This window comes from Mustela putorius, unplaced genomic scaffold, assembly GCF_011764305.1.
Source record: "Mustela putorius furo isolate JIRA1106 unplaced genomic scaffold, ASM1176430v1.1 tig00000174_pilon_pilon_pilon, whole genome shotgun sequence".
Classification (NCBI taxonomy): domain Eukaryota; kingdom Metazoa; phylum Chordata; class Mammalia; order Carnivora; family Mustelidae; genus Mustela; species Mustela putorius.
In genome coordinates this window covers 25,896,334-25,920,364 of record NW_025421304.1, presented here as the reverse complement: position 1 = coordinate 25,920,364, position 24,031 = coordinate 25,896,334, and the positions used below count along the sequence as shown (strand labels likewise).

Below are 24,031 nucleotides of genomic sequence, written 5' to 3'. Positions count from 1 at the left end.
GTAACAGATATGTATTTGCATTTATTACTTAGTAAGAAAGTTGCTTTATTTTAGGGTATTTTCCTGTTTGGCCTGTATCCATTTGCTTATGTTTTTATTTATTGTGCTTTCCTTTACAGTACATTACTACGTTTAGCAGATGTCCTCTGGAATTCACAAATACCTCTTTTGATCTGTAGGACTTATGGACTAGTTGGTTATATGAGGATCATTATAAAAGAACATCCAGGTAATTCTGTTGCACGTATGGGGCTTGTCATTGATTGCTTTAGCTACATTTTTAGAAACCTGGCATTTGAGAAAGTCAATTTTATTTTATTATTATTTTTTTAAATTTATTTATTCAACAGAGAGAGACAAGAGAGAGAGAGAGCATAAGCAGGGGGAGCAGCAGAGGGAGAGGGAGAAGCAGGCTCTCCGCTTCTGCAATATGGGGCTTGGTCCTAGGATCCGGGGATCATGACCTGAGCCAAAGGCAGACACTTAACTGACTGAGCCACCAGCCCCATAGGAAGTCAGTTTTAAATTACAGAGTGGGGCACCTGGGTGGCCCAAGATGGTTAAGTGTCTGCCTTTGGCTCAGGTCCTGATCCCAGGATTCTGGCAGGCGAGAATTCTACCACTGAACCACCCATGCTGATCCCAGGATTCTGGGATTGAGCCCCACATTAGGCTCCCTGCTCAGCAGAGAGCCTGCTTCTCCCTTTTCCTCTGCTGCTCCCCCTGCTCGTGCTCCCTCTGTTAAATAAATAAATAAAATCTTTTTTAAAAATTGCAAAATAAATTTTAACAGTACAACTCTGGTTACAGGTTCAGAATCAATAGTCATTAATCTAATATTTCCTTTACTTAGCATTATAGAAGGATACAGAGCAGGAGATACAACAGGTACAGCTTCTTTATTTTATTAGGAGGCCCACCAGCAAAGCAAGTCTGTAGCTTTTTTTGCCCCCTAACCCACATAGGGCATGTAGAGCTGCTACAGGTGCGAGTCAAGGTATATGGGTCACAGTGACACATAGATGTCATACTACCTTTCTCTCCCAATCTTTCATTACATTTTCAAAGAGGCCTTAGGTACAGTTCAGGTACAGTTCTACACAATAAACAAGGCATTTACCTGACTACTGCTCCAAGTAAACAGTGTTACAGGAGACCGGAGTCGTACATAGGCAGGCTTGCATTAGCTCAAGATTGATGTTAGACCTTTACTTACAAATTTTTTTTTTTTTTTTTTTTTAAAGACTTTATTTATTTATTTGACAGAGAGAGATCACAAGTAGGCATAGAGGCAGGCAGAGAGAGAGAGAGGAGGAAACGGGCTCCCTGCTGAGCAGAGAGCCCGATGCGGGACTCGATCCCAGGACCCTGAGATCATGACCTGAGCCGAAGGCAGCAGCTTAACCCACTGAGCCACCCAGGCACCCACAAATTTTTTTTAAAAAGATTTTATTTATTTCTTTTTAAAGATTGTATTTATTTATTTGACAGAGAGATACACAGAGAGAGAGGAGGAAGCAGGCTCCCTGCTGAGCAGAGACCCTGACGTGGGGCTCAGTCCCAAAATCCTGGGATCAGGACTCGAGTTGAAGGCAGAGGCTTTACCCACTGAGCCATCCAGATGCCCCATTATTTATTTATTTGAGAGAGAGAGTATGAGCAGGAGGGCCAGAGAGAGCGAGGTGAGTGGGAGAGAGAATCTCAAGCAGATTCAGCCCTAAGTGAGAGCCTGACTAGAGGCTCAATCTCATGACCCCGAGGTCATGACCAGAGCCAAAACCAAGAAACAGACGCTTAACTTGATGTGCCACCCAGGCATGCCTCTACTTACAAATTTTTAATCTTAAATCATCATCCAGTTTTCATTCAGTATTCCTGCATGGCTCTGAGCCAGGTACTCTGCTAGTGTAGTGATAGCCCTTGGTGTTGGTAGTGTCACTGGGGAGTAGTATCTGCTTGGGCAGTTAGGGGGTGGCTTGTGGGGATAAACTGTTGGCAGGTGCTAGTAGGCCTTTTAAGACTTATAAGTGAGAGAGTGACGGGTGAAAATTTTATTTCAAATGTGTACCCTGAAGTGGGGTAGAGAATGAATGGATTTGAAGGGGCAAAGATCGTAGGAAAGGGTTGTTGTTAGGAAATTTCCAGTGGTGTAGCTAGGTGAGGGAGACAGACCAAACCCCTGACCTAAGGCTGATGTTACAAGGATAGGGAAGAGGGGGTAGAAAATAATGAGGGTTAATGTGCTGGCTGTGTGCCTGCCTTAATGTAGATTATTTCATATAATCTTTACAAAATCCTTATAATGTAGGCACTATTATATCTCCTTTTTGCAGATCAGGATGCTGAGGCACAGAGAGATTAAGTTATTTGCTTAAAGTCACACAGCTCACAAGTGACAAAACTTGGCCTAGTTCTAAACGGTCACTGAAATTACACATTCCTGTTCTTCCCCCATATGGAAACTGTGATATTAGGACATATGGCATAACTGATGTTGGGCCAAAGAAGAAAGAAATCAAGGATAGGGGCATCCAGCTGGCCCAGTCGGAAGAGCATGCAGCTCTTGATCTTGAGGTTATAAGTTTGAGCCCCACTTTGGGTGGCAGAGATTATTTAAAAATAAAATCTTAAAAAAAAAAGAAAGAAGGTTGGGACAACCATCAAGTTCCTAGGGAAGAGGTCTAGGTAGATGGGGATGATGTCTACTAAAGACCACAGGAGGGGAAAGGTACTGTTGTTGTTAAGTATTATCTGAGCACATATTTTATCAATTTTTTTTTTTAAAGATTTTATTTATTTATTTATTTGACAGAGAGAAATCGCAAGTAGACGGAGAGGCAGGCAGAGAGAGAGAGAGGGAGGCAGGCTCCCTGCTGAGCAGAGAGCCCGATGCGGGACTCGATCCCAGGACCCCGAGATCATGACCTGAGCCGAAGGCAGTGGCTTAACCAACTGAGCCACCCAGGCGCCCCTATTTTATCAATTTTGATCTTTTAAAATTATAATAGCAAGAAAATTAAACTCTAAAGGAATTTTGAGTTTTTCTTATTAAAACTATAGTCCACTTATGATTTGTGCATTTGGAAAAATGTGAATGTATATGTATATATAAATTTATCTCAACAGAAAAGGGGTGCGTGGAGGGCTCAGTTGGTGGAGCGCTTGACTCGACCTTGGGGTTGCGAGTTTGAGCCCCACATAGGGTGTGAAGCTTACTTATAAAAATAAAAAAATTAAAATCAGTTCCTTGGGTTAAAAAAAAAAGGAAACAGAAAAGAACCTGTAAGCCCTATGCCCATTTAGAAATTATAGATTTCTGGGGCACCTGGGTGGCTCAGTGGGTTGGGCTTCTGCCTTCAGCTCAGGTAATGGTCTCAGGGTCCTGGGATTGAGCCCCACATTGGGCTTTCTGCTCAGTGGGGAGCCTGCTTCTCCTTCTCCTTCTCTGCCTACTTGTGATCTCACTCTGTCAAATAAATAAATAAAATCTTTTAAAAAAATTAGAAATTTCTTTGTTTCATGATCTGTGATGTTTAATTTTTAATTTTTTTAATTTTAATTTTTTTAATTTTAATTTTTTTAAAAAGGTTTTACTTATTTATTTGAGAGAGAGTGAAAGTGAGAGAGATCACAGAGGGAAACAGGGAAGCAGACTCACTACTGAGCAGAGAGCCTGATGTGGGACTTGATTCTAGCACCCTGGAATCATGACTTGAGCTGAAGGCAGATGTCTAACTAACTGAGCCACCCAGGCACCCCTGTGATTTTGTTTTTAATTATATTAAGCCTTATCACATAATTTACAAACTTGTGTTGATGATCTATCTCCTCAATTTTTTTTTTTTTTTTTTTTTTTTTTAGATTTTATTTATTTATTTGACAGAGAGAAATCACAAGTAGATGGAGAGGCAGGCAGAGAGAGAGAGAGGGAAGCAGGCTCTCTGCTGAGCAGAGAGCCCGATGCGGGACCCGATCCCAGGACCCTGAGATCATGACCTGAGCTGAAAGCAGCGGCTTAACCCACTGAGCCACCCAGGCGCCCTATCTCCTCAATTTTAACCCTTCTGATGAGTTGGCAAAAGCACCATTACCAATCATACATAAATGGTAGTTCCACAGTTGTGTCTTTGTTTTTTGTTCTTTTGGTTTTTTTAAGATTTATTTATTTATTTGACAGACAGAGATCACAAGTAGGCAGAGAGACAGGCAGAGAGAGAGAGGGGCAGCAGGTTCCTTGCTGAGCAGAGATGCGGGGCTTGATCCCAGGACCCTGAGATCATGACCTGAGCTGAAGGCAGAAGCTTAACCCACTGAGCCCCCAGGCACTCCCACAGTTGTGTCTTTGAATAGCTGCTTAGAAGACAATCCTGAATTATAACTTAGTCTGACTTAGTAAAGAATCCACAAGCCAAGTCTGCTGCTATATCTTGTCACACTGAATTTTAAAAGCATCTGACCTTACAGACCATCTATAAAATGTGAGAAGTATTAAATATTCTTTATTTAATATTATACGTAAACACACAAATGTTTTTCATTAAGTAAAAGGCAACATTTTATTTTATTTTATTTTTTAAAAGACTTTATTTATTTATTTGAGAGAGAGTGACAGTGAGAGAGAGCATGAGCAAGGAGAAGGTCAGAGGGAGAAGCAGACTCCCCATGGAGCTGGGTGCCCGATGTGGGATTCGATCCCGGGACTCCGGGATCATGACCTGAGACGAAGGCAGTCGTCCAGCCAACTGAGCCACCCAGGCATCCCTGGGCAACATTTTAGATGCAGGGAATTTTATTTTATTTTTTTAAGATTTTGTTTATTTATTTGATACAGAGAGAGAGAGCACAAGTAGGCAGAGGGAGAGGGAGAAGCAGGCTCTCCGCTGAGTAGGGAGCCTGATGTGGGCTTCGATCCCAGGATCCTATGATCATGACCCGAGCCTAAGGCGGCCGCTTAACCAACTGAGCCACCCAGGCACCTGATGCGGGAATTTTAATTAAATTGGCATAGTTAAGACCAGAAAGATAAAGTTTTTCTTTAGCCTTGCCTTTAACAGGCTAAGGAACACAACTTGAAACACAGCTGAGTCTTGTTTTTCTGAGACAGTGAAGGGATTTCCTCAGGATTTAAATATATTAATATAATCAGTTATGTGAATCTAAATTTTAAAAAATCTCCTATAAGTTTAGAGATAGTATTTACCATCTCTGTGAAAAGCTGAACATAACTAATCAATTCCTATCATATTTTTAGAAGAGGAAAATAGTGACAGCACTTACTGAACCAGAATTACTTTCAAAGTTCAAAAAGCTGATCATATTCATTTAACCGTGAGCCAATCTTATTTAAATCAGAACTGTTCAAAAGAAATATTCTGTCAGCCATTCATGATCTGAATTCTGGTGTATGAGATCAATTTAAATATGGCACACATAAAAAAAAGTCTCGAGACATTTTTGTTTTGTAATAAATGAGCATGGCCAACTATTTCTCCTTAGTAGCTTTTTCAGATAAGCTATCAAGTCTGCCCTTCCTCCTGTCTTGATGTCACGGAGCTCATTTTAGTTCCATGGATGTACTTCCTGGGATTCTCCAAATACCCCTTCAGTGTCTCCTCTCCCCAGGCGTTGGCTTTGTTCTTATTGGCATCTGTGTAAGAAAATCCAGGGGCCTGACCTGTCTTTCAGCCAAATAAACCATGGAGATTTGGCCCAATCTTGTGCTTGCCTCCCTTTTCCACAGTATGGCACTGGGCACTTTTTTGAACAAAAAATCATCTTGCCCCCTCTCAACATCATCCAATTTTAAATCACTCTTTTGTCATGCACAAAATGAAGCTGCTTGCTTGCAAGTTGGATATCCCACTCTCAAAAATTACAGATTTCTTAAGCCCCTATAATGTAGTGTATTCTAGAAGTATCACTAAAGAAGTCTTTTTTGGGGGGGATTATTTGTTTCACAGTAATAGAATCTCATCCAGATAATGCATTAGAGGATCTACGACTGGATAAGCCATTTCCTGAACTGAGAGAACATTTTCAGTCTTATGATTTGGATCATATGGAAAAAAAGGTATGTATGACCTTCCATTTACAGATAGATTAAAAGATTTTTTTTTAACCTCAGGTTTTTGAATTATACCACGATGAGAAAATACTATAAACATCCATATTCTCGTCATCCAGATTACATAGTAACAACATTGTACTTAATTTGTTTGAAGTGAATTTGTTTTCCAGCAAAATTTGAAAAGTCCTTTTATTTATTTATTTATTTTTAAGGATTTTATTTATTTATTTGACAGAGATATCACAGGTAGGCAGAGAGGCAGGCAGAGAGAGAGGGAGAGGGAAGCAGGCTCCCTGCTGAGCTGAGAGCCTGATGCAGGACTTGATCCCAGGAGCCTGAGATCATGACCCGAGCCGGAGGCAGTGGCTTAACCCACTGAGCCACCCAGGTCCCCCTGAAAAGTTCTTTTATTGAAGAGAAGTTCGTTAACTGAACATATCAGTGTAATCAACACCCAGGTCAGTGAATTGGACATAAACATATCCCAGCAGCCCTCTTCATGACCCCTTTGTAAACAACTAAATATACTTCTTAAAAAGTGTGAATTGGGGTTTGGTGTTTATTGAAATTAATTCCTCTTTTTTTTTTTTTTTTAAAGATTTTATTTATTTATTTGACAGAGATCTCTTTCCTCAGAGAGAAAGAGGAGGAAGCAGACTCCCTGCCAAGCAGAGAGCCCGATGCAGGGCTTCATCCCAGGACCCTGGGATCATGACCTGAGCTGAAGGCAGAGGCTTTAACCCACTGAGCCACCCAGGTGCCCCGAAATTAATTCCTCTTGAAAGTTATTTTTAGTGTTTGAAGAGTTACCAGGCAACTCCATATTTCATTATAGAAATAATGGTATTTATAATAGATTATGTAACTTAAGGAGTATGTGTTGTTTTTTTTTTTTTCTACCCATGTATTTATTAAAATACAGGTTTTGGGGGCGCCCGGGTGGCTCAGTGGGTTAAGCCGCAGCCTTTGGCTCAGGTCATGATCTCAGGGTCCTGGGATTGAGCAGGGAGCCTGCTTCCTCCTCTCTGTTTGCCTGCTTCTCTGCCTGCTTGTCATCTCTCTCTGTCAAATAAATAAATAAAATCTTTAAAAAAAAAAGTACAGGTTTTTGACTAGAAGACAGTTTTCTCAGTCTACGATTGATATCTGAAATCAAGAGATTTGTGCTTTCTCTTTGGGTGGCAGTCTCTGAGACACTTTTCTTGATGGTAAAATAGGGACAGTCATAGTACAAACCTGCCATATTAGGATTAAATTGGATATTACTTCTAGAAAAAGTTTATAAAGCAATTTTCATTTACTCAGTTCATTTCTCTCCATTCACCAATACTACATATACTGGGAGATGATCATAATTACTGTTGGATTTGTTAAAAATGAGATGATGTGATGAAGAATAAAGGTAAACAATTAATATTAGCTAATACTGACATTTTCTTTGATTTTTCTTTTGTTTTTAGGACCATAGCCATACTCCATGGATTGTGATCGTAGCTAAATATTTAGCACAGTGGTATAGTGAAGTACGTCCTTTTTTTAAAAAAACATATATTCCATGTGTGACTGTACTTTCAGTTTAAAGGATTTCAGTAGAGGAAAGTGGGACATTAATTCTTTTCTTTATGTGGTTACAGGGGAGGTGGGTGCTTTTCTGTTTAAATCTGGCATTTCCTCTTTTGAGACTGATATTTTTATTAACAAAATGAAATACCAATAAATGTCATTCTGAAACTGGCGTGGGGAATGAATGTAGAGAAATGGCCCAGTTTTGTGTTTTCTTTCAAGTCAACCTCTGATTTCACTGAGGTATTTGCTGATGAAATCTCAGCATGAAGGGGAGAATGGGGGAATCTTTGGACTCTTGATTTCCATCTTTTGATTTTTTATAACTAGAATTTAAAAATTTCTAACCAATTTAGACAAATGGACGAATACCTAAAACGTATAAAGAGAAAGAAGACTTCAGAGATTTGATTAGACAAGGTAATGTGATGGGATATAATTGAATGTTGTATAAAGTTTGAAAAGCAAATTGCTTGAAGCTGTTTATTGGATTTCCGTCAGGAGCTTTATCAGACGATGCCTTCATGAGCTTGTATTTTATTTTTTCTCAGGGGAGGTTTAGGAGCCACTCATCATACAGTTTTTTTTAAACGACTAATGATAGTTTCCTCATCAGTAAATGAGGAACTGGGGGCTGCTCATACCTACCTCATGGGTTGTTGTGAGGATTCATTCATACCATAAAATGTAAAGTACATTTAATAGTGTCTGATACAGAGTAAAAGCTCCAAAAGATAGCTACTAATATATTAATAAAAAAATGACTAATGATAAACCTGTTTATTCCTAAGTTTCAGTCCAATCCTCCCTTTTAAGATCTGATGAGGTTATTTCCATAATGCTAGGAAGAGCATAGGGGTGAGAAGGAAAGGGCTATTTTTTGCTAACCAGTTTCTGTTTTACTAGGAATTCTGAAGAATGAAAACGGGGCTCCAGAAGATGAAGAGAATTTTGAAGAAGCTATTAAAAATGTGAACACAGCACTAAATACAACTCAGGTATTAAAGTGTTTCTGAAGAATTCATACAAGAAAGGTGTTTTTTGAAGTCCTCATGTGAAATAGTTGATTTTAGATTTCTTTCTTTCCTTTTTTTTTTTTTTTTTCAAAGATGTATTTATTTACTTTAGAGAAGGGGCACCAGAGAGAACATACGTGCATGTGTGCGTGATTTGGCGGGGCAGAGAGAGAGGGAGAGAATCCCATGCAGACTCCCAGCTGAGTGCAGAGCCTGCTGCCGGGCTTCATCCTATGACCCTGAGGTTATGCCCTAAGCTGAAATCACAAGTCAGTTGCTTAACTGACTCAGCTACCAGGTGCCCTGACTTTAGATTTAAATTAATATTTCCTAAATTGTAAAGTTGTTAGAAATTAGTGTCTATAATACGGATTGAATCGTGTTTTAGTAAAACCATACTGTCCTTATTGAAATGGATATCAGTGCTTCAGGATATAATAGTGATACAATGATTTATATACATTATTTGAAGTACATGATTTGTGAATAGTAACAGTTTGGGTGTAGGAAATATATAATGAGGTTGATATTTTGCTGGTCCAAAATTGTGTTGCCTAAAAGTTAAATCTTAATCTGCATTTGCTTTTGACAATAGTTACTTGGATATAATGGAAGACGTTCTTAATGATATTGTAAGACATTATTCGGAGGATAACTCCATTTAGATGGCCTTTGTTTTGTTGTTAAGGTCTTGCCAGTGAGGTTTTTGGGAAATTTGGCATAACACAACTGGTAAGTTAAGAATTTTCTTATAATTTCAATATGTCAAGAAAATGCTGTCTTTCACATTAGGAAAGCACTTAAGCTGTCATTACAAGCTTTTTGGAGACAATAAGGTAGTATGGCTGAGTAATTAAAAGTGTGTGCTTTAGGGGCGCATAGGTGGCTCAGTCAGTTAAGCGGCTGCCTTCGGCTCAGGTCATGATCACAGGGTCCTGGGATCAAGCCCTGCATTGGCTCCCTGCTTAGCAGAGAGCCTGCTTCTTCCTCTCCCTCTGCCTGCCATTCTGCCTACTTGTGCTCTCTCTCTATCTCTCTGTCAAATAAATAAATAAAATCTTAAAAAAAAATAAGTGTGTGCTTTATCAGTCTTCTGGCGTGATGATAATTTTCTATGTCTTAATTGAGGTGATGGTTAAAAGGACATGCATCGAACTGTACATTTAAGATTCATTTCACTAAATGTAAAATTTACCCCAATTAAAAAAAAAAACCCAGGGTTCCCATAGTTAGGTTCTGTATAGTGAACTAAGCAAACAGACAAATGCAGTAGATGTTATGAACAAAATTCAAGCAGAGCAGAGGGGTAGAGCATGATGAGGGTGAGGAGGCCTAGGATCAGAAGGGGTCCACAGAAGCGTTTTGAGCAGGGAGTGGAGTGACCTGATTTATGTTGCTAAAATATCATTCTGGTTCTTGTGAGGAAAATAGACTGCAGGGGACTGGGAACAGAAACAGAAAAACCAGTTAAGAGGTTACTGGTAATAAATTTTTTTTCCCACAAAGCTATAGAATAAAAACCTACAATTTCAATAGTTGTTACTAATGTATGATGATTTTGCCAGCATTAAAAGTACTTAAACTATGTAGTTTTTACCAGAGTTGTTGTCTCTTCCAGTAGTTACTGATTTAGGGTATAAGGGTTTCAAGTTTTTGACAAGCTGAAAACACATGAAGGACTACAAATCTGAATGTCTGACTCAGACGTTCTGAATTACAAATATCTGAAATCTTTGTTATGTCTTTAGATGTAACTATATCAAAGATTTACTTTGGCTCCTTTTGTAATCCATGTGTGATGAAAGAGAACAGGTCAATCTTTAGTGCTGACACCAGTGGGCAGGAGGGGACTTCATTCCATTCTCTGTTTCCTCATCAGTTCTCTGGTACTGATTCTCAATTAAAGTCTAAGCACAGGGCGGCTGGGTGGGTCAGTCAATAAAGCATCTACCTTCAGCTCAGGTCATGATCCCAGAGTCCTGGGAGTGAGCTCCCAAGTGCGGGCTCCCTGCTCAACAGGGGGTCTGCTTCTCCCTCTCCTGCCTCTCCCCACCACTTGTGTGCGTGCATTCTCTCTCTCTTTCTCTCTCAAATAAATAAAATCCTTACGAAATTGCCTAAGCTCATCAGAAGTTCGTATTTCATTACAATGTAGGAATTCAGAGAACTTGTTTGGGAAATAATGGAAATACATATGGCCACATTCTTAGTATAAGTAAATCTTTTGTGTTTCTTCGTTAGATCCCAAGCAGTATTGAAGATATATTTAATGATGATCACTGCATAAATATCACCAAACAGGTAACAACCAAAAGTAAATAGTGCCACCTTAATCTTTGGGTCAATTTCAGATGCCATTTAATACTAATTTTTTTTCTCATTCTTTTAGACTCCATCATTTTGGATTTTAGCTCGTGCCTTAAAGGAATTTGTGGCCAAAGAGGGTCAGGGAAATTTACCTGTTCGAGGCACAATTCCTGATATGATTGCAGATTCAAGCAAATATATAAAGCTGCAGAATGTGTAAGTCATGTTTTCAGACTATGTTCACTGTTTCAAACTATGTTTCTGAAAAATTAACCTGTTTCTAGTACAGTTGAATATATTTTATCACTCTATCAGAAATCAAATGCAGTGGGCGCCTGGGTAGCTCAGTCATTAAGCGTCTGCCTTCAGCTCAGGTCATGATCCCAGGCTCCTGGGATTGAGCCCCCCACATAGGGCTCCCTGCTCAGCGGGGAGCCTGTTTCTCCCTCTCCCGCTCCCCCTGCTTGTGTTTCCTCTCTCACTGTGTCTCTTTCTGTCATATAAATAAATAAAATCTCTTAAAAATAAATCAAGTGCACCTCTGTAATAGTTTCTTTAAAAATAAGCTAAAAAATAGTTTTAGGTATTTTATAGCAAAATTGAGCAGAAAGTACAGAGAGTTCCCATCTACTGAATAGGGGGCAGATTTTTTCTTTCATATTTCATTATAAAAACCTGATATTTGGGGTGCCTGGGTGACTCAGTGGGTTAAGCCTCTGCCTTCAGCTCCAGTCATGATCTCAGGGTCTTGGGATTGAGCCCCGCATTGGATTCTTTGCTCAGCAGGGAGCCTCCTTCTCCCTCTCTCTCTGCCTACTTGTGAACTCTCTCTCTGTGTCAAATAAATAAATAAAATCTTTTAAAAAGGGGCACCTGGGTGGCTCAGTGGGTTAAGGCCTCTGCCTTCAGCTCAGGTCATAATCTCAGGGTCCTGGGATTGAGCCCTGCATCGGACTCTCTGCTCAGCAGGGACCCTCTTCTCCCTCTCTCTCTGCCTGCCTCTCTGCCTACTTGTGATCTCTCTCTAAATAAATAAAACTTTAAAAAAAAAATCTTTAAAAAAACCCAAAAAAACAACAAAACCTGATATTTGAGCATTTAACTCTGTGCTATGAACTGCTCTGTATATTAACTAATTTAATGTTTACAACAGCCCCAGAGATACTATTATTGTCCCAGTTTTATAGGTGAGGAAACTGAAACATAGAAAATGTAATTTATTCAGAGTCAGATAGCTGGGAAGCAGCAGAACCAGGATTTGAATCCATGAAACCCAGCTCTATACTTTTTTTTTTTTAAGATTATTATTTTTAGGGAGAGAGAGTGAATGAGGAGGGTAGGGGCAGAGGGTGAGGGAGAGAGAGAACCTGGAACATACTCCCCACTGCAGAGGCAGAGGTAGGGCTCAACGCAGGGCTCAACCTCATGACCCTGATATCGTGACCTGAGCTGAAACCAAGAGTCAGATGCTGCCCAGCTCTACACTCTTAGCTGTGGCCCTGTAGGAACTTTTATCTGTAACTTAAAACTTGAAGTCTTAGTTTGATGAATTTTTTATCGTAATGTTTCATAATTTAAAGAGTTTGCTACTGTAGATGAACACCAGCTCTCTAGGTGTCACTAGTTTGAACCCAGATAGACTGTCCCACGTATAGGTCTCAGTGGATATTAATTACCCTTATGTAGTTTAGGCATGTTTTTGATGAATTCTGGGCCGCTGGCTTGAGTTCCCCAAGGACCAAAGGATGTCACACAGAAGATCTCTGTTCTCTAGATATTGCACTTTTCACCTCAGCCACTGTCTAACACATCTTTGTTAGCCTAGCCTAAGATTTCAACTATTTAAAACTTGGGAAAAGTCAGTTGAAGATAGACTGAAGTATGACCTCACATTGAAGGTAGTCAGCTTAACACAGATCATCTTTAGAGAATGAAAGGATAAATAGACTTAAAGGTTTTACATGAATTTGTAAATAGTTTTTTTCTTTTTAAAGATTTTATTTATTTATTTGACAGAGCACAATCGGGAGCAGTAGGCAGAGAGAAAGGGAGAAGCAGGTTCCCCACTGAGCAAGGAGCCCCACGTGGGGCTTGATCCTGAGACCCCCCAGGATCACGACCTGAGCCACAGGCAGAGGCTTAACCAACTGAGCCACCCAGATGCCCCTGTAGATAGACAGTTTTGAAGTATTTAACTTTCTTTGGATTTAACTTCAAGGAGATACATCATGTTCTTCAGTAACGTATGTAGTCAGGTCCTCCCAGAAGTATGGCTCATAGATCCTTCTAGGAGGGTAGTTTTTAAGTTGCTGTTACTATAGAGGGAGCTCGGGCATTAGCAGATTCCAGAAGTCCATCACCAACACTGGGGAGATTCCCAGCCACTAACAGCTGCTACTGGTAGCATTTCCATGGCATTTTCACATTTTGTGTCTTACCAAACCAGTATTTTTTCATGAAAAGGAAAGAAATTTGCTTCATGGTGATATTTAAATTTTGATAACTTTAAAAATTATTAAAACAGATGTTTGTTTTTTTCCAGATACCGTGAAAAAGCAAAGAAAGATGCTGCTGCCGTGGGTAATCATGTTGCCAAACTGTTGCAGTCTATCGGCCAGGTAAGCTTCTGAGCTGAGCGCATTGTGCCTTTGTGGACAGTCATTGTGCCTTTGTGGACAGTACCGCTCCATTTGGCCTGATTGCGTAACTCTGGGAGCCAAAAAGGTTTAGACATAGAGGGTGTGGCACTGGTTTGAGGCCTCTTTAGAGGGATCACTCACTTACCTGCCTAATGAGAAAGGCCTTGACTAAGGAAACAAGATGTTTTTACAGAACTCTTGCAGCGCTGGGGGAAAGCCTTTCCTCTCCCAGTGATTGGCTTTGTGCTGCAGTCTGTGTTCATCTCCTCTTTTATACTGGAGAAAAACCTGCGTTTCTCTCTTTACAGGCACCAGAGTCCATTTCAGAGAAAGAATTAAAATTACTCTGTAAGTCCCCTTGAATTAATTTCCTTATTTGCTTGATTAAAATGTTTTCAGGAATTTTAAATGGCTGAAATTAAAATTTTTCCATGGTCTCAGTGGTATAGATAAGAATTACTAAGAGTTGGTGTTTTTTTGCCTCATCATATAATAAAAGGAGAGTGTGTTTTAAGAGTGGGTCACAGATAGAGCACATCTGTCTATAGTAGTGCTGAAAAGACAGAAAGGTCAATTGAAAATTGTCATTAATACAGAATTATTTTCAGCTTATTACTTTTAAATAAATTGGGAAAGTTTTATCTGAGGACTTTGGACGTGAAGTCTTGAGTCACGTGTGCATTGACAGTACTGTTTCAGCTTTGATTTGGGGTGCCTGGGTGGCTCATTGCATTGGGCCTCTGCCTTCAGCTCAGGTCGTGATCTCAGGGTCCTAGGATCGAGCCTGCATTGGGTTCTCTGCTCCACGGGGAGCCTGCTTCTTCCTCTTTCTCTGCCGGCTTCTCTGCCTACTTGTGATCTCTGTCAAATAAATAAATAAAGTCTTTAAAAAAAAAAAAATTAGTTTAAGAGGGACACCTGGCTCAGCTGGTTAAGCATCAGCCTTTGGCCCATGTCCTGATCCCAGAGTTCTGGGGTCCTGGGATCAGGCCCCGAGTCTGTTGGGCTCCCTGCTCAGTGGGGAGTCTGCTTCTCCCTCTGTGCTTTCTAATTCTCTGTGCTCTCTCTCTCTCAAATAAATAAATAAAATCTTAAAAAAAAGAAAGAAAGAAAAGAAAAAACTAAGAGTAAGTTTAAGAATAATAAAATTTCTTTTATGTGCTGACAATTTTTCCCTGTAGCTATTGCTCTTAGCTTCTGCAAAAGTCTTTATTTTGTATGTTCCCCAGCCTTAAAATATATTTATCCATGTTTTCCCTTTAATGACTCTTCCATTGTGCTTGTTGAGGCTTAGTTTTAATGTTTTGTTTCACTACCAATCTTGCACCTTGTTTCTGCATTTGTGTTTGCTCTACTAGCTTATATGATACAAAATTAGAAGCTGGATATTCAGTACTTGACAGTTAATTCTGTTCTCTCTACTTTGGGGTATGTTTGAAAATTTCCATAATACAAAGGTTTTTTTAAAGCAAGTTTTAGAGGGGCGCCTGGGTGGCTCAGTAGGTTAAAGCCTCTGCCTTCAGCTCAGGTCATGATCTCAAGGTCCTGGCATTGAGCCCCGCACAGCAGGGAGCCTGCTTCCCCTCTCTTTCTCTGCCTGTCTCTCTGCCTACTTGTGATCTCTGTCTCTGTCAAATAAACAAATAAAATCTTTAAAAAATTGATTAAAAAATAAAGTTTTACATATTTAAGTGTACAATATATATAATGCTCTCCATTAGGACTACTTATCCTTAATAATGAGAAAAACAACTATTCACTGAGTCTTAAAAGGCATTGTGCTAGGTATGCACTTGCTACACTTGCACATTTGATCCACAGAACAGCTTTCAAAGGTGTAATATCCCCATTTTACAAATGAAAGCAAGCTCAGAGATTTGCCATCACCTTCTTACTCAATGCTGAGCTGGTTGTACTGCTAGGGATATGAATTTCAGTTGATTTGTGCTCTAGTGCCTTCTCTGCTAACCATTCAAGCCAAAGAGGTATTTCTTCGGATTTCCATGTCTGTAAAGAGTATACACAGAATTCCCTGTTCTTAGAGTGACTTGTGATTTGGAATATTCACGTCTTAACTGTTTTCTTCCATAATGTCTTTCTTGTTTTCAGGCACCAATTCTGCATTTCTTCGAGTGGTAAGATGTCGATCCTTAGCTGAAGAATATGGCTTGGATACAATTAACAAAGAGGAAATAAGTAAGTATAATAACCTTTTGATGCTAGGTTACTAATTTTAATTAAATTTAGAGATATAAATAAATATTTTATATTTTAATAGTAGTGAGTATATGATAATTGACCGAATAATGTAAATATTGTACTGTAAATTTTATTCTATAAACCAAGAAGTAGTCATACTTCCAAATAGTCATAACTGCAAAATAAAAACTTAGTATATACATGAATTCTTATTTATTTATTTTAAAGATTTTATTTATTATTTATTTGACAGAGATCACAAGTAGGCAGAGAGGCAGGCAGAGAGAGAGAGAGGAGGAAGCAGGCTCCCTGCTGAGCAGAGAGCCTGATGCGGGGCTTGATCCCAGCGCCCTGGGATCATGACCTGAGCCAAAGGCAGAGGCTTTAACCCACTGAGCCACCCAGGTGCCCCTGCATGAAATCATATTTAGACTACTGAGTTGAAGAAGAGCTAAAGTCAGAACATTACTACATTAATAAGGATTATGTGAGTAGCTGATAGTCCTTAAGAACATAGGGTTTTTAAAATATCTCCCTCTCCCTTTATTTTACTATTATTTATCATTTTGTATTTTATTGTCACAAAATATTTAAATTTTGTGATAGAATTGCTTTGTATCCTGAAGCTTGAGTATATAGTAAATTCAGTTCTACATTGTTTTTATGTAATGAATTACCCAAGTTATATGAATTGTTTTTCCCTTTCAGTTTCCAGCATGGACAATCCAGATAATGAGATAGTATTATATTTAATGTTACGGGCTGTTGATAGATTTCATAAACAACATGGTCGATATCCAGGTAAGACTAGAATCTTATTATCATATACAATAAAGTCTTGAATAAATAATTAAATTGAATTAAATCTTAAAGTTTCTTGGGTGTTCTTGGGGTGTTTATAGTAGTGGTGCTTGAATTTTACACCGTAAGCAGTTTATACCTTCTTCAGGTCAGTGAGAAAATACCATTTGTTTTTTAAGTGTAAGTATTTGCAAATAATGGTTTGTTGTTTTTTTTAAGATTTTAGAAATTTATTTGACAGAGAGAAACATAGCAAGAGAGGGAACATAAACAAGGGGAGTGGAAGAGGGAGAGGCAGGCTTCCCACCAAGCAGGGAGCCCAATGCAGGGCTCAGTCTCAGGACGCTGGGATCATGAGACAAAAGCCGACACCTAACGACTGAGCCACTCAGGTGCCCCATGAATAATGTTGGTTCTTAACTATTAAAGGGAAATGTTGGTTGACTGCATATAGAATAAAACTTTTTCTTTTTTTAGCAGAGTTGGTGAGAAGGAGCAGAGGGAATGGGAGAGAGAGAATCTTAATCAGGCTCCATGCTCATCACAGAACCCTACTCAGGGCTCTGTCTCACAACCCTGAGCTGAAATCAAGAGTCGGACACTTAACCGACTGAGCCTCCCAGGTGCCCCTAGAATAAAACTTGTTTTTCTGTCAGGTTCCATAGTTTACTTCTAAGACTCAGACTGAGTTTAATTTAGTGCAATGGGAAAGCTATAAGAAGTATGCCAGTGACTTGAATTCAGAACTCTGAAGATGTAGGGATTTCTTTGCTCAGAATCTATTTTTTTGGTCTGTAAATGTAGTTAATTGGAGAATTGGCATAATCTCAAATATCTTCAGTTGCCTGGAATATTTTTATTAAGATGATAATTTTAATTGTGCCGTATTATTGCATAGCAGCACATTTTAGGAGTATCACAAAACTTGCTGCCCCAACTGATATAGTATGCCTACTGAGTTACAGTTTTAATGAGCAAGTGTACCAGAAGAAAACAAAGGAATAAACACCAAATATGTATTATTTTATGTGTATTGTTTGATAGCTTGTATTTTTGGTTTACTGCATAACAAACCATCCCAAAACTTAGTAGTTTAAAACAATAAATTATTATCTTGTAATTTGTGGATTGGCTGGGTTCAGGCAGTTCTTGCTGGGGAGAGGGGGCACTCTTGTTGTTGTGTGACACCTGGGGCTGGGATCATTCTGAAGGCTTGACTGAGCTAGACATCCAAGAAGACATTTTCACTATGACTAGCATGTTAGTTTGAACACCGGGAATTGCTTGGCGGTTGGTCAGACATCTCTCTCCATGGCTAACTGGGGCTTCCTTTTAGTGTTGTATTCTTAGGGCAGACTTCTTACATGATGGCTGGCTTTCCCACAGTTAACATTCCAAAAGACCTAGGTGGAACATACAAAGCTTTTTATGAGTTAGCCTTAGAAGTCATACAGCATCACTTATGCCATGTTCTATTGGCTTCATAGGGCCAGTTTAGATTAAGACTGGGAGGGGACTATGTGAGGGCACAAAGGAAGGTTCATTGGGGAGCCATCTTGGGAGACTAGCTATCACATAGAGCACAGGCTTTGGAGTTGAACCTAGCTTCAGATCTAAGTTCTGTCACTTACTATCTCTTGATCATGGGTGAGTCACTGTTTCCAAGTCTTTTCTCACTTATGGAATGGCAATAATAGTGTATACCTACTCTTGGATTTAAGGATTATGCATGTGATGTATGAAAATCACTTAGCACACTACATGGCACCTTGTAAGTATTCAATAAAGGCTTGGTATTATTATTATTAGGAAGAGTAGTGATGGTTTTTAAACCAGAAGGGCTAAAAAATATGATTTGTTTTTGTAACTTTTGAATATTACAGCAATTGTGTTCTTCCTTCCAGTAGTAATAATAGCTTGCTTTTGGAGACATACTATAATCATAAAATCATAAGCATAAGAACTGCCCAGGCCCATATCCAAGTTTTGCTACTTAGGAGCTAAGTAACTCAGCCAAAAAACTTCATGTGTCTGTGCCTCAGTTTTCTCACCTATAAATGGAGATAATAATAGTACCTACTTCATAGAGTTGTTATGAAGATTAACTCAATTTATATGGTACTTAGAACACTGTCCAGCATTTACTAATGCTCAATAAATGTTACCTATTATAGCTTTATGTCTTCTGTGTCATTTAATCTTCTGGAAATGAACAATAAACACCATAATTTTTATAAGCACCATAATTTTTTAGTAGGGTGGGAGGGGCAGAGGGATAGGGAAAGAGAATCTTAAGCAGGCGCCATGCCCATTGCAGAGCCTGATGTGGAGCTTGATCTCAAGATCCTGAGATCATGACCTGAGCCAAAATCAAGAGTTGGATGCTTAATGACTGAGCTACCAAGGCATCCCAAGCACCGTAATTTTTTTTTTTTTAAGATTTTTTATTTATTTGTTAGAGAGAGAGAGAGAGATACAGAGCGCAAGCACAGGCAGACAGAGTGGCTGGCTAGAGGGAGAAGCAGGCTCCCTGCCGAGCAAGGAGCCCGATGTGGGACTCGATCCCAGGACGCTGGGATCATGACCTGAGCCGAAGGCAGCCGCTTAACCAACTGAGCCACCCAGGCGTCCCTCAAGCACCGTAATTTTTATACAGAGTATAAATGGGACATCACTTTCTTATTCATTCAGTTCTCTGTCAAATAATTATTGAGCACCAAGGATGTGTCAGATAGTTTTCTAGATACTGGGTACAGAACAGTAAACAAAGCAGACTTATCAAACTTGAATTTTTAATAGGCTTCAGATGGTTTCTTTGATTGTTACAGCTTTGTGATAGTTGTAAATATCATACCTTACTATTTTGACTAGGACATCTAAAACTGGATTTAGAATAGTAGGTGCCATTGGTTTTTAAATTTTATTAATGAAAATTAATTCATATTGTTTTTTTTTAGGGATATCTAACTACCAAGTTGAAGAAGATATAGGAAAGCTGAAGTCTTGTCTCACTGGCTTCCTTCAGGAATATGGATTATCTGTAATGGTGAAAGATGACTATGTCCATGAATTGTGAGTATTTTTTAGGGCATAGGAGAAATAATACCTGTCTTGTAAGGTTAATCTAAGTTCATGTCTCCATCTTTTTCTGTAGTTGCCGATACGGAGCTGCTGAGCCACACACCATTGCTGCATTCTTAGGGGGTAAGTTCTGTAGACGCCATAGATAAGAAGACTGGCATCTCTGGTAACACAGTACAGTTAGGAAGTTTTTTTTTCTGAGCAGTTTTAACTAGGGAAGTCACTGACATAGGATGTTGTGTTGTTTAGATTATTTTACTTATCTCTCTGCTTTCCATCTCCCACTGCTGTCCATCTTAAAGTGAAGAGTCATTTTTCTAAAGCACAGGTCTGATCATGTCTCTTACTTAACTGACCCTATGCGCTGGCAGTATACACAAGCATACTACAGTAATCTTCAGAAAACAAGTGCAGAGTCCTTGATTTGACATTAAAAACACACCATGTTCTGGTTCCATTCAGCCTTTCTGGCCTTGTTTTTTTTTTAATTATTTCCTTTTCCCAGAAACATGCCCTTTTATTTCCTGCTCCTTCAATCCTTAACCCTCAGGGTCCATTTGCCTTAAATCTCCCTATTTCTTACATGTCTAAAATCTACCTGTTCTTCAAGGCCATATGAAAATTAGCATCTCTTTCATAAAAATGCCCTAGAGGCCTGAACTCCAAGGTCAGGGCCAGGGCACCTGGCTTCTGGTGAGGCCTGTCTGTGGCTTGTAGGGAGCTACTCTCTTGTTGTGTGCCATTATATAACATTCTTTGTTCAGGAAGGGGAAGGACAGATGGGATACCTACCTGGGCACTAAACCCATTATGAGGGCCCTATCCCATGACTCTCTTTACCTCCCAAAGACTCCCGTCTTCGTCTCCAAATACTATCACATTAGGTATTAAGGATTTAACATGAATTTTTAGGACATTCAGTCCATAATGTGTTCTGTATTCTTTCCACTTTTAGTATATGTGCTGCTGAAGCGAGTTCTGTATTCTATGGGACACTGTTATATTCCGTTTCTTTCAGGTCTTTGTTTAAGTGTTAATCTTCCCTGTGTGAGGCCATTTCTGACTCCGCAGTTTAAAACTGAGTCACTCCTCTTGCACTCATATATATCCCCCTTTCTTGCTTTTTCTCCTTAGCACTTAGAGTCATTTGACTTACTATACGTTTTACTTATTTGTAAATTACCTCTCTCTTATTACTAAAAAGTAAGATCCATGAAGTCAAGGATGTATATCTTTTGTTCTTTATCCCTAGTGCCCAGAGTATTTGGTACGTAATATAATAATAATATAATATAATAGTCTCATTTTATTAAATCAATGAATGTTTGTGGAAGATGAAGCCTCATATTATAATAGGTGAAGAATTTTTTTCTGTGTAGTTTTTTTGCTTTTTCTACAGTCTTATACAGTAACAAGTTTTGAGTCTTATACAGTCTTATACAGTAACAGGTTTTGAGTAACTAATCAAAGCAAACTGCTTTGATATATTTGCAGTTTGCTTTGATTAGTTACTCAAAACCTGTTACTGTATAAGACTGTTACTGAGTATAGCAGCGTGGTGGTGTTTAGTATAGGTTGTTTCCAAATTACAGGTGTATTTAGAACAAATATACCATTATCCCTGTCTTATTAAAGTAAAGTAGGCACAGGGTAAAATATAAGGGTGGTCTTTGAGAATCTTTTCTGTCTATATGTATTTTTTAAAAAGCACTACCATCAACCATACTGCTCTTTTGACTTTACTTAAAATATCAACCATTCAAAACCACCATAATACTTCATTCTTTTAAATTGTGGCATGATATCCCAAAGTGTGAATATATAGGACAACATTTCAAGTTCCTGTAATAATAGTTAAAAAAAAAAATTGCAGTCCTTGATTTTGATGTGATTCAGTAAGCTATCCCTGTTTTGGCTTATTTTTAAACACTTTTGCCTTTGGAAAGGAAAGGTTTTCTTCACAGAATTGAATATTTTTTATATAACTTGAAATTTACCTTTTTCAAAGCTTTGCCTTTCTCCTTTTTCCTTGCAGGAGCTGCTGCTCAGGAGGTTATCAAAATAATCACTAAGCAATTTGTAATTTTTAATAATACTTACATTTATAGTGGCATGTCACAGACTTCAGCAACTTTCCAGTTGTAGAATAAGCACCCTATGTAGTGTTAATGATTTGAACTGTAATTGCCTTCAAGTTGTGCTCTAGTCTGTATAATTCTGTTAAGGGAGGATTGTTAAATGTTTCCTTAATAAACATTTTTCTCATTTGTAATAATGTAGTCTTTTCCTTTGTGGGCTAAGGGGAAAGGAAGCAGTCGTTTTCTCAGAGAATAAAAGCTATCCATTTTTTTTTTTAAGATTTTTATTTATGTATTTGACAGAGATCACAAGTAGGCAGAAAGGCAGGCAGAGAGAGGAAGGGAAAGCAGGCTCCCCTCAGAGCAGAGAACCCGACGCAGGGCTCGATCCCAGCACCCTGGGATCATGAACTGAGCGGAAGGCAGAGGTTTTAACCCACTGAGCCACCCAGGTGCCCCCAGCTATCCCCTTTTAATTGAGTTCATTATTTCTGGCATGCTAATTCAAGCTTATTTATAAAAATCTCTTGCGGGGTGCCTGGCTGGCTCAGTCTGTAGAGCATCCAACTCTTCATCTCTGGATTATAGGTTCAAGCCCCACCATATAGAGATTACTTAAAATCTTAAAAAAAAAAAAAAAATCTCTTGGGGCGCCTGGGTGCCTCGGTGGCTTAAGCCTCTGCGTTCGGGTTGTAATTTGGGGTCCTGGGATCGAGCCCCCCCATCGAGCTCTCTGCTCAGCAGGGAGCCTATTTCCCCCTCTCTCTGCCTGATTCTCTGCCTACTTGTGATCGCTGTCAAATAAATAAAAAATCTTTTTTTAAAAAAACCTCTTTTAGGGGCGCCTGGGTGGCTCAGTTTGTTGAGCGACTGCCTTCAGCTCGGGTCGTGATCCTGGAGTCCTGGGATCGAGTCCCACATCGGACACCCTGCTCAGCAGGGAGTCTGCTTCTCCTGCTGACCTCTCTCCTCTCATGCTCTCTCTCTTTCTCTCAAATAAATAAATAAAATCATTAAAAAAAAACCTCTTGGACGCCTGAGTGGCTCAGTTGGTTAAGCAGCTGCCTTCGGCTCAGGTCATGATCCCAGCGTCCTGGGATCGAGTCCCACATCGGGCTCCTTGCTCTGCAGGGAGCCTGCTTCTCCCTCTGACTCTGCCTTCCACTCTGTCTGCCTATGCTCACTCTCGCTCGCTCTCTCTCTGACAAATAAATAAATAAAATCTTTTTAAAAAAAAAAAAAACCTCTTTTATGTTGCATTAGAAACAGCTTAAAATAGGCTCTTTTTTTTCTTACAGTCTTAAATAATGAACTTTAGCCATGCGTAGATTTTAGCTATGGTCCTCTTAGGACCATCACTATTTGAAAAGACAAATATTTGAGTTTTTTAAAAAAAGATTTTTATTTATTTATTGGACAGACACAGAGTGAGAGAGGGAACACAAACAGGGGGAGTAGGAGAGGGAGAAGCAAGCCTCCCACTTCCCGCTGAGCAAGGCCCCAACGAGGGTAGGGGGTGGGTGGTGGGTGGAGTAGTGTGGCTCAATCCCAGAACCCCGGGATCATGACCCGAGCTCAAGGTAGACAGACGCCCAACGACTGAGCCATCCAGGCGCCCCAAATATTTTTTTTTATAAGAAAACAAGGATAGGAAGCTTGGGAGAGAGGAATAAGATTAGGCTTGGTGCTCAGATGGCCTCTTAACTCATGCTGTGCCCTGCAGCCACAGTCCCCAAACCAGCCTCATCCACCCAGAGCCTGCTCTCCTGACTCCCTGTTGCCAACGCCCCTCTTTGCAAAGAAAGCCCTAAAAACTGCAAGCCCTCAGATCATGGGATTTCCCGTTTACGTTGTGACTTTCCTCCCCTAAAAGACACTGCATCCGCCCTTTTCACACCCGGGACCGGCTTTGGAAACATCAGGGAGCGGCGGTCTGCAGAGGAACACCGGTTCCGGCGAGGTCGGGGTGGCAGGAAGTCCCGCCCCACGGAAGTGGGCCCGTCGCGTTGGGCGGGAAACCGAGTCGAGCGTCGCTGTAGGCTGGCGGCGAGGGAGAAAGGGCGGAAACACAGCGCGCTGCGACTTGAGGTAAAGGTTACGGCCTCTGCTCCCTGAGCGTTCGGATCCTGCCTGGGTCCCGCCCCGGAACCAGGCTGTGGCCTCCTGTGGAAGGTCGGCCGCCGCGGGTAGGCCTGGTTCCGCCCTCACACCGGCTGGGATGCGGGACTCCCGGCTATTACCCTTCCCGCTGACTTGAGGGGGTGGATTGAGCTGGCGGGA

The 24,031-nt window shown here is 39.9% G+C and overlaps 1 protein-coding gene across 1 annotated transcript in view; it reads left to right on the top strand.

Moving 5' to 3' along the window:
* NAE1 (NEDD8 activating enzyme E1 subunit 1) overlaps positions 1-21,945 on the top strand; it is a 28,781-nt gene extending 6,836 nt beyond the window's left edge. The window contains exons 7-20 of the mRNA XM_004744315.3: positions 120-229; positions 5,961-6,070; positions 7,528-7,590; positions 7,987-8,050; positions 8,537-8,628; positions 10,888-10,947; positions 11,036-11,169; positions 13,496-13,571; positions 13,901-13,940; positions 15,702-15,788; positions 16,500-16,592; positions 19,550-19,664; positions 19,747-19,796; positions 21,709-21,945. Of these exons, the coding sequence (XP_004744372.1) occupies positions 120-229; positions 5,961-6,070; positions 7,528-7,590; positions 7,987-8,050; positions 8,537-8,628; positions 10,888-10,947; positions 11,036-11,169; positions 13,496-13,571; positions 13,901-13,940; positions 15,702-15,788; positions 16,500-16,592; positions 19,550-19,664; positions 19,747-19,796; positions 21,709-21,818 (1,204 nt within the window). The 3' untranslated portion in view covers positions 21,819-21,945. The remainder of the gene's footprint in view (positions 1-119; positions 230-5,960; positions 6,071-7,527; positions 7,591-7,986; positions 8,051-8,536; positions 8,629-10,887; positions 10,948-11,035; positions 11,170-13,495; positions 13,572-13,900; positions 13,941-15,701; positions 15,789-16,499; positions 16,593-19,549; positions 19,665-19,746; positions 19,797-21,708) is intronic.
* The last annotated feature ends 2,086 nt before the right edge of the window (positions 21,946-24,031 follow it).